The sequence below is a fragment of the Cnephaeus nilssonii genome (genome assembly GCF_951640355.1).
Source record: "Cnephaeus nilssonii genome assembly, chromosome: 8".
NCBI lineage: Eukaryota > Metazoa > Chordata > Mammalia > Chiroptera > Vespertilionidae > Cnephaeus > Cnephaeus nilssonii.
The window spans coordinates 102,415,242-102,429,170 of record NC_137079.1 but is presented as its reverse complement, the minus strand read 5'-3'; the positions used below and the strand labels follow the sequence as shown (position 1 = coordinate 102,429,170).

Below are 13,929 nucleotides of genomic sequence, written 5' to 3'. Positions count from 1 at the left end.
TAGGTAAACACTATGCTAACCTCCTCCCATGATCACATCAAAATTAAAACTTAATTATAGAACAATCAGCATGGAGAGCCATCTGAAGACTAGCTGGACAGAAGTTCTATAACTAAGCATATACATAAGAAGCCATGTCAAGAATGACAGAAGGAGATGAGACACGAAAAGGGCTGGTCCCACAGACGTGTCTGGCAGTTGTGAACTGGGAGGGATATCTCAATTGCAGAGGTCTCCCCTTAAAAGTGAGGGGTCTCAATCCCACACCAGGCTCCCCAGCCTGGAGCACCAGTGCTAGGATTCTGTACATCCAGGTATAATGGAAGGCTGGTGGAAATCCAGGCATCCTCTTAAAGGGATGCTAGAGACATACAGGGAGAAACTGAGTTGTGTGGCTTCAGGGCAAAGGCTGAAAGAATAGCTGCCACTATCTCTTTTTTGGCCCTCCTCCTGCACAACAGGCAGGTGGATGCCATCTTTCTTCTGTTGAACCTACCCCTACAGGGGCCAAATCTGATTCTGCATTAGTCTGGTGAACATCACTAGCTCCACCCTGAGACCATGCCCTCACCCAACTCGCAGGCAGTCAAAGGCAGGCAGCTGTCCTCAGCCTGCAATCTTTCTTTAAAATTCTCAAAGTCCACAGGACCCAGGCAGGCGGTTTCATGAATGGTCTGTCTGAGTATCCTCAGACTCTGCACCGGCACCAATTCTGAATCTACATTAACCTGGTGAATACTCACTTACTCCATCTTGGTGACTCTGAAACCCTACCTCACCCAACTGGCCTATCACCCGAGGCTCTTTCAGTGAACCTTACAGGCGCTGGCAGGCCTAGAGGTGCAGACCTTCAGGTGGCCTTTTGCTGACCAGCCCCTGGCCTGGTACTGGTGGCAGCTGGTCATGGTTCACAGCATGGCCTCTCCCACAAATCTCTAGGCCCAGCACAGGCAGCTACCAGTCATGGATAACTTTTTAACTTTTACCAGGTAGCTCCAGGCTGGTTCCAAGCAGTGGCTAACCTTGGCCTGCACCCAGCACCTCCTAAGAGGCCCCAGAACTAACACACCCTATGGCTAGCTTCAGAACACCATCCAATTAGCTCCATAGTACCATTTCATGGGGTCAACATCTGCACAGCAGCTCACACACTGTGGTTCTGGCCAATCCTCATAGCCAGTTGCCTGACAATCAATCCCACCCAGTGACATTCCAATAGCAACCAAGGCTCAACTTCAATAGGAGGGCACACACACTCACACAAAAGACAATCCTGGAGCACCTGGCTCAAGTGATCAAAAAGACTGCACCATTAGACTTCACAGAACACCTATTACGTAAGACCACTCTGCCAATACTGGGAGACACAGCAGATCTATGTAATACGTAGAAACAAACCCAGGAAGTCAGCCAAAATGAGGAGACAAACATAACACAAACAAAAGAAAAGAAGAAATCTCAAAAAAAAGAACTAAAAGATGTACCCACACACTTAAGCAAAGACATATAAATGGCAAATAAGCACATGAAAATATATTCAAAATTACTAGTCATTAAATATCCTCAAATTAAAACTACAATGAAGGTTTGTGCAATGACAGTATTGTAGCCAATAAGGTTTATCCAAGATGTGAGTATTGCTAATTGAAAAAAATATACAATGAAATATCACTACACTAGAATGTCTCAAATAAAAAAGCACGACCATATCAAGTGTTAATAAGGTTAGGAACTGAACTACTGCTGGTGGGAACATAAAATAGTATAAACACTTAGGAAGACAATTTGGCAGTTTCTTACAAAGTTAAACATACTCCTGCCTTAAAACCCAGCTACACCTCTCCTTAGTATTTACTTAAGAAAATGAAAGCATACACATAGACTTGTACATAAATATTCAGAGTAGTTTCATTTGTAACAGCCAAATGCTGCAAACAATCCTAATATCCATCCACTGGTAAGCAAATTGTGGATGTCCATACAATGGAATACCACCCAACAATAAAAAGAAATAATGAACTATTGATATACACTTCAACATACATGTCAAAATAATTGTGATAAAAGAAGTCAGCTCTCCCAGCAAAGTATATTCTTTCCCATTCCAAAAAAAAAGAGTATATTCCATATTATTCATTAATATAAAATTTTAGAAAATACAAATGATCTATAATGAGAGAAAACGGATCGGTGATTTCTCAGAGTCTAGGTGAGATTACAAAGGGCCAACATCAGAAAACTTTTATGGGTGAGAGATATGCTTACTTTCAATTGTGAGGGTGGTACACATTAGATCATAAGTTATCAAACTATACACTTTTAAGTATGTGCAATTTACCACATGTCATTTATACCTCAAGAGAGTTGTTTTTAAAAAGTTAAACAAGGTGAGACATTTTATGTAAGGAGATGGGTAGTGCCATTTGGCCTAAAAATCCAGTGAATAACACTGTTGACCCCAGGGAAGGGATATTCCATAACAACCCCCAAAAGACAGATGCAAAGTAGCAGGTACTCTAGTTCAGGTAGGAGAAAAAAGAGTGAATAAAAGCTAGGCAAAATAAAAACAACAACAACTATTTGATAAAGAAGAAGCCATCTCTGGGTGTGAGCTATAGGCTGAATAAAGATGATCAGAGTGGAAATGAAAAGGAAGAATTTTATGATAAAAAAATAGAAATAATTTGGGAAAAGAATATTACTGCTGTCCTCTCTTCTGTAAAGTTAACTGTGTGAGGCTAGGGGTTCTGAAGGACAAAGAAGCGCCCAGCAGACCAGTGAGGCTGAGCCTTCAAGTCAGAGCATGGGCCACCACGCTGCAGCAGATTCACAAAGTCCAGTCTCTGGAATGGGCCAACATCATAGTGCAGGCTCACAGAGAAAAATTCCACTAAATAAACTATCTTTACAAGGTTCAGACCCAAACTAATTCCAATTGCATCACTAATTTTAAAATGTGAAAAAATTCTCATGCACAGAAAATAAGACTTTTAGAAACAAGAATAACAACAACAAAAACACACAAAAAATAAGACTTTCTTTGAAAACTATTTAGAACACTAACATAGAAAATAAGACTTTCTTTTAACACTATAAACAAAGGGCTAAAATGATTTTAAATATCTAAAAATGTTAGTAACATGGAAATTCCATTTATTAACATAGCAAGATGATCTCCAGTTCCTTGTAATCAACTCTATTTCATAAATACATGTTCTGGCACAACTATTTACCTGTAACAATCTATATTTAGAATGAAGATGTGTGTTGTGAAAGGACATCAGAAATGCAATATCTAGCCCTAGTCGGTTTGCCTCAGTGGACAGAGCATCGGCTTGCAGACTGAAGGGTCCCAGGTTCGATTCCGACCAAAGGCACATGCCCAGGTTGCGGGCTTGATTCCCAGTGGGGAGCATGCAGGAAGGAGCCAAATGAATGATTCTCTCTCATCATTGATGTTTCTATCTCTCTCTCCCTCTCCCTTCCCCTCTGAAATCAATAAAAGAAATATATTTTTAAAAAAGAAATGCAGCCCTAACCGGTTTGGCTCAGTGGATAGAGCATCTGCCTACAGACTCAAGGGTCCCAGGTTCGATTCCAGTCAAGGGCATGTACCTTGGTTGCGGGCACATCCCCAGTAGGGGGTGTGCAGGAGGCAGCTGATTGATGTTTCTCTCTCATCAATGTTTCTAACTCTCTCTCCCTCTACCTTCCTCTCTGTAAAAAGATCAATAAAAAAAAAAAAAAGAAAGAAATGCAATATCTAAAGCTTTACATGCAAGAAGAATTAAGCTTTGATTGCCCTTATCAACAAGGCTAATCTTATGAACTAAGAAATCAACCCCAAATCCTAATTCTATAACCACTCCCCTCAAAATCCACCCACCTTATATTCTCCCAACTGCATGGACAAAGCATTTGTGCCACTTGGCACATACAACCTGCATACCTGTTTGGAAGGTAGGATTTGCTCCAGGGTACATGTTGGGGGAGTAGGAAGGAGCTGCTGCTGCATAGCTCATGGGGAAACCAGCTGGAGAAAAACACACAGAATAATCTGTTGTTATCACTTGAAGGAGTAACATGATTTTATAACCAGGGTGCCCACAGACACATTCTTACCTTCTTCATCAGATCTCCAGACCAACTTAGGCAGCCCAACAGTACTATGTAACCTGAGCAGTTTGTCTCTAGTTGTCTCCTTTCCTCAGAATTGTGATGGGTCAAAATCCTAATCAGATAGTTTATTTAGTGGAATTTTTCTCTGCGAGTCTGCACTATGGTGTTGGCCCATATTTTCGATTTATTTTGGATTTATTTCAAACCTATGAGTAAATGTTTACAACTTTTGCCCTGGCCAGTGTGGCTCAGCTGGTAGAGCGTCATCCTGTACACCAAAGTGATTCCAGGTTAGAGCACATATCTCTATTTGGGGTGCACGTGGGAGGCAACGGATTGATGTCTCTTCTCTCTCTCCCCCCCTTTCCCTTTCTCTAAAAATCAATTAAAAAGCTATTTTAAAAAATACAACTTTTAACAAAGAAAAAACTGGGCAGAAACTAAGTTAGAATACAAAATAACACATATAGATATATATACTAGTCAGAGAACTGCCAATACTTAGGCAGTTTTATCCTAGATTCTAATTCCATAATTTAAGAGCAATAAAAGCATTGTGTGCTGAAGGGGCTCTAACTGTGACCATAGACCCATGGAACTGGCAAAAAGCCAATCTCACGACCTACTTGGAAGCAACCTTGCATTTATTAATACTAACAAGGAATCCTTTATAAAACTAAACCACAGCCACTAATAATTCATCTGAATATAAAAGAAACAGCAAATAAGACATTGTCTTTCTCTGTCTGACTTATTTCACTTAGCATAATACCCTCTAGATCCATCCATGTTATGCAAATGGTAAGATTTCATTATTTTTATAGCTGAGTAATATTCCATTGTATATAGTACTACCTCTTCTTTATCCAATCATCTATTGATGGGCATTTGGGTTGCTTAAAAAACTTGGCTATTGTAAATAATGCTGCAATGAACATAGAGGTACATATGTAATTTCAAATTAGTATTTTGGATTTATTCAGATATATTCCCAGGAGTGGAATTGCTGGACCAAATGGTAATTCTATTTTTAATTTTTTGAGGACCCTCCATACTGTTTTCCATAGTGGCTGCACCAATTTGCAATCCCACCAACAGTGCACAAGGGTTTCTTTTTCTCCACGTCCACATCAACACTTGTTGTTTGTTGATTTATTGATGACAGACATTCTGTCATGTATGAGGTGATATTTCATTGTGGTTTTAATTTGCATTTCTCTGATGATTAGTGACATTGAGCATCTTTTCATATGTCTGTTGGCCATCTATATGTCATCTTTATATCATTTCACTTATATGTGAAATCTAAAGAACAAAACAAGCAAACAACAGATTCATGGATACAGAGAACAAACTGAAGGTTGCTGTTCTTGGTCTTTTGATTCTGTATCAATCTAAGAATTGGCTAATAAGGTACTAAGATAACTCTGCTGAGATTAATTGGAATCACATTGAATTTAGGTATTAATGTGGAGGGTGATGATGTCTTTACAAAACTGAGTCTTCCCTTCCATAGACAGGTGCATATATTTCCATTTATTTAGATATTCATAAATATTTTTCAAAAAAAAGACATTAAGATTATAGTCAAAATCCTGGCCATCAGCAGATGAAGAATTATGTAGTAGTATTATGTAAATATAAAAAGAATAAAGCAACCTCTGTGAATTAATTGGAAATGGTTCCTAGAATGCACTAAGTTGACAAAGCAAAGTGAACTCAACCTGCATTTCTATTCCAGAAAAGAACCTGTGGTTCAGGCATGAGGAGTATGTGGGCCGACAGTCTCTAGCAGCAGCACCTTCCACGGTCACTCTGGCCTAATGAGGGCCTCCTCTCACTGCCAATACTTGACCCAGAGCTCCGTTCAGTTGGCTGAGACTTCGGCAAATGTGTATCACAACCCTGAGGCTCCCCTACCCATTCTGCTGCTTCCCCACTGGACCTTTCAAAAGTGTTATCCTCCCCCAAAATGTCTGTATTTCTAATTCCATCAAGTATGTAACATCTTTTGTATAACAAAGAAGAAATTAGAATGTATGGATGCAATTGGCCTAACATGGACTGAATGTCTGTGTTCCCTCTAAAATTGTATGTTGAAACACTAACCCCCAATGTGATGGTATTTGGAGATACTCCACAGTAATCATTTCACAATATATATATTAAATCATCACAAACATCTTTATAAAACATGTTATAGAAACTAGACATATACACTTTTTGTATATCATTCCTCAATATAGCTGAGGGGAAAATGATCAATCAACATGGTATCTGCCTAACAGAAAAAAACATCAACTGGACTACCTATGACTTTTAACCTTTTGCACTCGGATGTCGAGTGTGACTCGACACAGTTAGCATTAGAATAAAGGAATCTCGAGAAAAAAGCAAGGGAGTGCAAAGGGTTATTAATACACTGTGTATTACATTCAATGTAAAAACAATAGGCACCCCAAGACACAGGACCATGTGGCTGAAAACAAAAGAAAAGACACACTGACAATAGAAACAGACCCACAGGTGATCCAGCCAACAGGTTTTTAAAATAACTATGAGTAGTATTTTGAAGAAAACAGAAAATGAAAAACATTGATTCAATAATACACAAGCAGAATTAGCAAAATGAAAGCTTATCAGAACAAAATTATATTAAAGCTCACAGACAAAACAATAGAAATACAAAAGGGATGTAAGACATGAGACAAAGTAAAATGACCTAATATGCTTATAAATAGAGTTCCAGGACAGAGAGAAAGGGGCAGAAAAAAAAATATTTGAAGAGCAACTGTTACTGCTGGAATAAACTAGCCCACATGATTCCAGAAGCTCTGTGAGCACTAAGCAAGAGAAATTTTAAAAATCAATCAAGCAAAAAAACTAGTCATGTCACAGTAAAAACAAAGATATTTTAAAAGGAGTGAGGAAGTTAAGGGGGTGAGGTGAGGGAGATGGGGAAGGACATGTTAACTTCAAAGAAACAAAAATAATTATCACAGAAACCAGAAGACAATATAACTACACCTTTAAAGTGCTGAAAGTAAAATTATATATCAAAATTATACACTCAGTATGGTGAGCAAAAAATGCCTCCCACCCACAAAGATACTACAAATCAAATCCCTGGAACTTGTAAATATTACCTTATTTGGAAACAGGGTCTTCATGGACATAAGTTAGGAGTCTGGAGATAAGATCACCATGGATTACCCAGGTGTGCCCTAAATCCAATGACAAGTGTCCACATAAAAAACACACAGACGGGCTTCTAGTCAAGATGGCTGGTAGGTAAATGCTGCACTTGCCTCCTTCCGACCACATCAAAATTACAACTAAGTTACAGAACAAGCATCAGTGAGAACTGAGATTTAGTTGAACTGAACTCCTGTAACTAAGGATATACATAGGAAGCACACTGAGACTAGTAGGAGGGGCAGAGAAGCAGAATACACTGGTCCCACACTCACATTTGGCGGATAAAAATCACAGCTGTGGAGGGCCCCCCTGAAGAGTGAGGGGTGCCAGCCCCACACAAGGATTCCTGATCCCAGGCTTCCAGTGCCGGAAGAAAGTCTCCATAAATTCTGGCTGTAAAAATTAGTGTAGACTGTGGCTGAGTGAGAAGGAGGACTCCTAGAGTCCCAGGAGTTCCTTTTGAAGAGCCCGCACAGGGACTTGGACTCACTCTCTCTGAGCTCCAACGCTGGGGCAGCAGCTTGAAAAGCACCAGGGAAACATGGGGAAGAAATGAATTGACTGGCATCAGTATGAGGGCTACAGGGCTAGAGTGGCATCTTTCTCCATTGTCCCTTTGCTGAGCTCTCTCCCCACAGAGACCAGAGGCAGGAGCCATATGTGTCACCATCAACTAGCTAAAACTGTTCTCCACCCCCTGAGACGGCCACACTCAACTTACAGGACCAACCAAGCTGCCTCCAGGGGCTTTTCTATACTAACTGCCTGTCTTGGCTCATTCTATGGACTTCCCTAAAATCTTTCAAAGGTTCACAAACACCAAAAAAGCAGCATGTAGCCTCAGGGTGAGCAGCCCTAAGCCTGACACTAGCGAAAGTCAGCCTCAGTCAGCAGCTTAGTTTTCCTCAGGCACGTCCATACCCAGCACAAGTGGCAACCATCTGCAGAAGACTGTAGCTCATAAGAGATGGTCCCAGGCAGGGCACAAGCAGCAGCTGATCTTGGCCTGCACCTCCCAAAAGGCCCAAGAACCAACATACCCAGTGGCCAGCTTCAGCTCATACCAGAGCACCATCTAACCATCTCCACAAATGAAAAACTCGAAGATCAGACTAGGCAAGCACCAATGGCTCACTGAAGTGAATCCTGCTACACAGGGTCAACCCCTGCACAACAGCTGCTCGACTGTAGTCATGGGCAGTCCTCACAACCAATCAGATTGAGGGTCAATGCTTCCCAACAGCAATCAAGGCTCAACTTCATGGGTTAGCACACATCACGCACACAAGGGGCACCCCTGGAGCTGGCAGACAGAAGAGTGGGATCAGAAGCTTCACAAGGGACATTTAACTTGGCTGAAACAAATACCACTTCACTGCTTTTTAATTACGTTTTTTCCTTTTTTTTCCATCCTTTTTCCTTTCTTTTTGTTTTTTTCTCTTTCCATGCTTCCCACCCCCCTTTTTAAATTTACCTTTATATCTATCTACTTTATTGATTTGTTGTTATTCTACTCTGTTCTTTCATTCATATATATAATTTTCCTCTTCCCTTTTCATACTCAATTTTTTCCTTTTTTCTTTTTTTCACTACTCAAACTTTTTTTTATCTCTTTTCTTTCAATTTTCTTTTTCTACTGCTTTCTCATCCTTTTTCTTTTTCTTGTTTTAGGTCTAATTGCTTTTTTTTTCTACTTTCCTTTTCAAAGTTTTTCCTTATATTTTTATTTCATTCCTCCCTCCTTTATTTTAAACCGATTTGCTCCCCCTATTCCTCTAATTCTTTATTCTTATTTTCTTTACTTAAGCTCTACATATACATATTCTGCCCCCACTTTTCTTGTTGTTGTTTCTTTTGTTTGTTTCTGCTTTTTTTGTTTGTTTGTTTTGCTTTGTTTTCGCCTAATATTTTTTTCTCTCTTTTTTACTATCATTCTTGCTCTATTTTCTCTTTCCAAATTCTCTATTCTCTGGTTGCTTTTGTTGGTGCTATAGGGGTTTTGTGTATGTTTTGGTTTTGTTTCTTCTGTTTTATGTTTTGTTTTATTTTGTTCTGTTTGGTCAGCATTTCCACAACAGCTCAAATGATGTGGTCAGGGTTGAGCCAGCCTGAGAGGAGACTCCATCCAGGGATAGGACAATAACATTCAAAACCCAACTACAATAGGAGAACCCAAATAACTCACACAATGGGCTTTCCTAGAGCACCCAGCTCAGGAGATCTAAGAGACTGTACCATTGGGTCCCACAAAATACCAACCATAAGACCCACAATATCTGGGAGGCATAGCAGTTTAATCTAATGGGTAAAAATGAATACAAAGGGATAGCAAAAATGGGAGACAAAGAAACAACCCCCAAATGAAAGAAAAGGTGGAATATCCAGAAAAGAAACTACATGAAATGGAGCAAGCAATTTGTCAGATAAAGAATTCAGAGTAATGGTAATAAGGGTGCTCAAAAAACTCAGTAAGAAAAACAAATAACTGAATGAGAATTACAAGAAAAGTAATGAAAATATTAAGACACTTAATGAGAGCTACACCAACTTGAAAAGAGAGGTTGAAGGAATAAAGAAGAATCAATTGGAAATGAGAAACAACACAACTGAAATAAAGAATACCCTGGAAGGATTCAATAGTAGACTAGAAGAAGCTGAAGACCAAATCAGTGAATTAGAAGATAAGGTAGGAAAAAATACCCATTAAGAGCAGCAAATGTGAAGAAAAATTAAAAAGCAGAAGGAGAGTTTAAGAGAGCTTTGAGACAACATGAAACTAACAACATTCACATCATAGGGGCCCAGAAGAGAAGAATCCAAGCAAGGAATACAGAAACTGTTTGGAGAAATAATGGCAGAAAATTTCTCTAACTTGATGAAAGAAAAAGTCACTTGAGTTCAGGAAACACAGAGTCCCAGCCAAGATGAACCCCAAAATACCCACACTTAGGCACATAGTAATTAAAATGGCAAACATTAAAGACAGAAAAAGAATCTTTAAGGCTGCAAGAGAAAGACAGAAAGTTACTTCAAGGGAGCTCCCAATAAACTGTCAGCTGACTTCTCAATAGAAACACCTTAGGCCAGTAGGGAATGGCATCAAGAATACAAGGTAAGCCGAAACCGGTTTGGCTCAGTGGATAGAGCATCGGTCTGTGGACTGGGAGGTCCCAGGTTCGATTCCGGTCAAGGGCATGTACATTGGTTGCGGGCACATCCCCAGTAGGGGGTGTGCAGGAGGCAGCTGGTCGATGTTTCTCTCTCATCGATGTTTCTAGCTCTCTGTCCCTCTACCTTCCTCTCTGTAAAAAATCAATAAAATATATTTTTTTAAAAAAAGAATACAAGGTAATAAAAATCAAGGTACTGAACCCAAGATTACCCTATCCAGTAAGGCTGTCATTCAAAATCAAAGGTGAAATAAAGAGCTTCATAGACAAAAACAGGCTTAATAAGTTTATTACCACCAAACCAGGAATGTAACAAATGCTAAAGCGACTGTGGTCGAGAGAGAGAGAGAGAGAGAGAGAGAGAGAGGAACGAGAACAAACACAGGCATAAAGAATAAGAATGGAAATATTAAATAAATACCTATTAATAATAACCTTATATGTAAAAGGCTTAAATGCTCTAATCAAAGGGCATAGAGTAGCTGAAAGGATAAGAAAACATGACCCAGATATATGCTATCTGCAAGAGACCTATCTCAGAACAAAGGACTCATACAGATTGAAAGTGAAGGGCTGGAAAAAAAATTTCCAGGCAAATGGAAATGAAAAAAAAAAAAAAAAAAGCTGGGATAGCTATACTCATATCTGACAAAAAAGACTTCAAAGTGAAGGCCTTAACAGCAGATATCGAAGGCCACTTCAAACTATTAAAGGGATCTATACAATAAGAGATATAAATCTGGTAAATATATTCACCCAATACAGGAGGATCCAAATATATAAGAAAAACTTTTGGAGGATAGCAAAGGAGAGATCCATAGCAATTCAATCATTGCAGGGGACTTTAATACCCTACTGACATCATTGGATAGATCTTCTGAGATAAAAAAAAAAATCAACATGGTACAGCAATCCGAAATGACACACTAGAGCAGAGCAGATTAATTGATATTTTCAGAACGTTTCACTCAAAAGCTACAGAATACACATTCTCCTCAAGTGCACATGGGATATTTTCAAAGACAGACCACATGTTAGGACACAAACTAAGTCTCTACAAGTTCAAGATGATTGAAACCATATAAAGTATCTTCTCAGATCAAATGGTATAAAATTAGAAATCACCTACAATAGAAACAATAAAAACCAATCAAACACATGGAGGCTAAATAACATGCTATCTATATATATAAAAGCCTAAACCACTGTTCGACCGGTAGCTATGATGCGCACTGACCATCAGGGGGCAGACGCTCAATGCACAGGCATGGAAACATGGAACAGACTGATGAATCTCAGAGGGAAGAGGGGCAGAGATTAACCAAAGATCTTATATGCATACTAGAGGCCTGGTGCATGGATTTGTGCACCAGCGGGGTCCCTCGGCCTGGCCTGGCCTGGCCTGTGGGGATCAGGCTGAAACTGGCAATCTGACATCCCCCGAGGGGTCCTGGATTGCAAGAGGGCACAGGCCAGGCTGAGGGACCCCACCGGAGCACGAATCTGTGCACCAGGCCTCTAGTTAAACAATAAATGGGTTACCAAAGAGATCAAAGGAAATTTTTTTTTAAAAATCCTGGAAACAAATGAAAATGAACACACAACAAACCAAAATCTATGGAAAACAGATAAAATCAGAAATGAAAGAGGTGAAATAACAACTGATGCCACAGAAATACAAAGAATCATTAAAAAAAAATACTATGAAAGACTCTGTTCCAACACACTGGACAACTTGGAGGAAATGGACATATTCCTAGAAAAATACGACTTTCAAAACTCAATCAGGAAGAATAAAAAAAACCTGAATAGGATTATAAGATCGGGGGCGGGGGGGAGGAAGGGGGGTTGGGGGGCGGAAATGACAGCCAAATAGGCAGAAGTGTACTGAGCCTTATCCCGGAGCAAATAGAAGGAGCATCTATCTAATCTAATAATAGACAAATATGCAAATTGACCGCACCTTCGCTACGCCCAAGCCACGCCCACCAGCCAAGCAGGACGAATATGCAAATTATCCCAACAAAGATGGCGGCTAATTTGCATATTGCGACAGCATAGAAAGAAGCCAAGAGCTGCAGAAGGGAGCAAAGCTGCAGAGAAGCAAGCAAGCCGGGGGGAGGAGAAGGGAGGAGCGGAGGCGGGGCCGGGGGAGAAGGAAGTTGAGCAGGCGAGGCCGGGGGAGAAGGGGCGGGGCCGGGGGAGAAGGAAGGAGAGCGGGCTGGCGGAGAAGGCGGGGTGGGGGAGAAGGGAGGAGCAGAGGTGGGGCCGGGGGAGAAGGGAACAGCAGGCGGGTTGGCAGAGAAGGCGGGCCGGGGGAGAAGGGAGGAGCGAAGGCGGGGCCAGGGAAGAAGGAAGGAGAGCGGGCTGGCGGAGAAGTTAGAAAAGCAAGGGGGCTGGCGGAGATCGCGGGGCAGGGGACAAAGGAGGAGAGCAGGCAGGGTGGGGTAGAGTGCAGCAGGAAACCCTATTGCAGGATTTTTCCTGCAACGGGAACGCTAGTATCAAATAACATCTATCTGGAATTGGCGAAGTAGACACAGCTGGTGAGACAATTCACAGTCAGGAAGGGCAGAGGACTCCTGGAGAATGGTAGGATCGGGGATCTGGGCTGGAGAGACCAGTGGGCCAAGAATATATGAAGGAAGATGCACAGCACCAAGTCAGCATCCCTTGAGGACAGGTGTAACATCTGACTGTGGAAGGGAGGTCAACGGGGCTGCTGGCAGCAAGGGATTCTAGATCTAAGTCCATAGCCACAACAGGCTGAGCCCAGAAAGATGGCCTGAAGAGCTGCCCGAACCTCACGGTGCCCGGGAGAGAGGAACTCGCAAATGCACGGCTGTTTTTGCCTCTGTGTTGTCTTTACTTTTATTCACTAATCCCAATTTATAAGATCTTTCAAATACAAACATCCATGGCTGCAGTGATGGTGGAGGTGGTGCTTTGTGGAGTCTGGGGAGAGACTCTGGAGAACAGGTTGGGGAGAGGTGACCAGGAGTCCAGCACTGAGATAATCCTGACTCTCCAAACCTGAGTGGTCATTTTTCTTGTGAAGAGCCAGTCCCTCCCAGCAGCATCAGGACAGCTAGCGCATTCACATCCAGCCTTGAGCTTTAAAAAGGGAACAAAGACTCTGAAGAGCCCTTGGGGAACTGGGATGAAAGGGGCATTCAGTCACGGAAAGCAATACAGCACCTAAAGCCCAGTCAGAAATAGACACTTGAGAGATTAAGATTGACAGCAGGCAGAGAAGCAAAACAGACAGATTGATCCCGCCTGCTTACAATCAAGGCTGTGGAGACAGACACAAAGAAAGGAGTGGTGGATCGCTACCTACCTAACAGGAAACTTAGAAGTGGAATACAGAACAGAAAAGTGGGGTCTTAAACCAGACCTTATAGGGCAATAAAACATGGCTGAAGCAAACGACACTTCACTT

General features: G+C 41.1%; 1 protein-coding gene across 13 annotated transcripts in view; it reads right to left on the bottom strand.

The window, feature by feature from the left end:
* The window catches only part of FAM168B (family with sequence similarity 168 member B), a 153,280-nt gene that overhangs the window by 67,241 nt on the left and 72,110 nt on the right, over window positions 1–13,929 (bottom strand). For 11 of the 13 annotated variants that reach the window (XR_013813859.1, XM_079778776.1, XM_079778777.1 and 8 more), the window contains one exon: window positions 3,950–4,033. The exons of the other annotated variants lie outside the window; for them this stretch is intronic. Coding sequence is in view for 8 of the 11 variants with exons in the window: in XM_079778776.1 (XP_079634902.1) it covers window positions 3,950–4,033 (84 nt within the window). In the remaining 3 variants the exon portion in view is untranslated. The remainder of the gene's footprint in view (window positions 1–3,949; window positions 4,034–13,929) is intronic. 13 annotated transcript variants of the gene reach the window in all.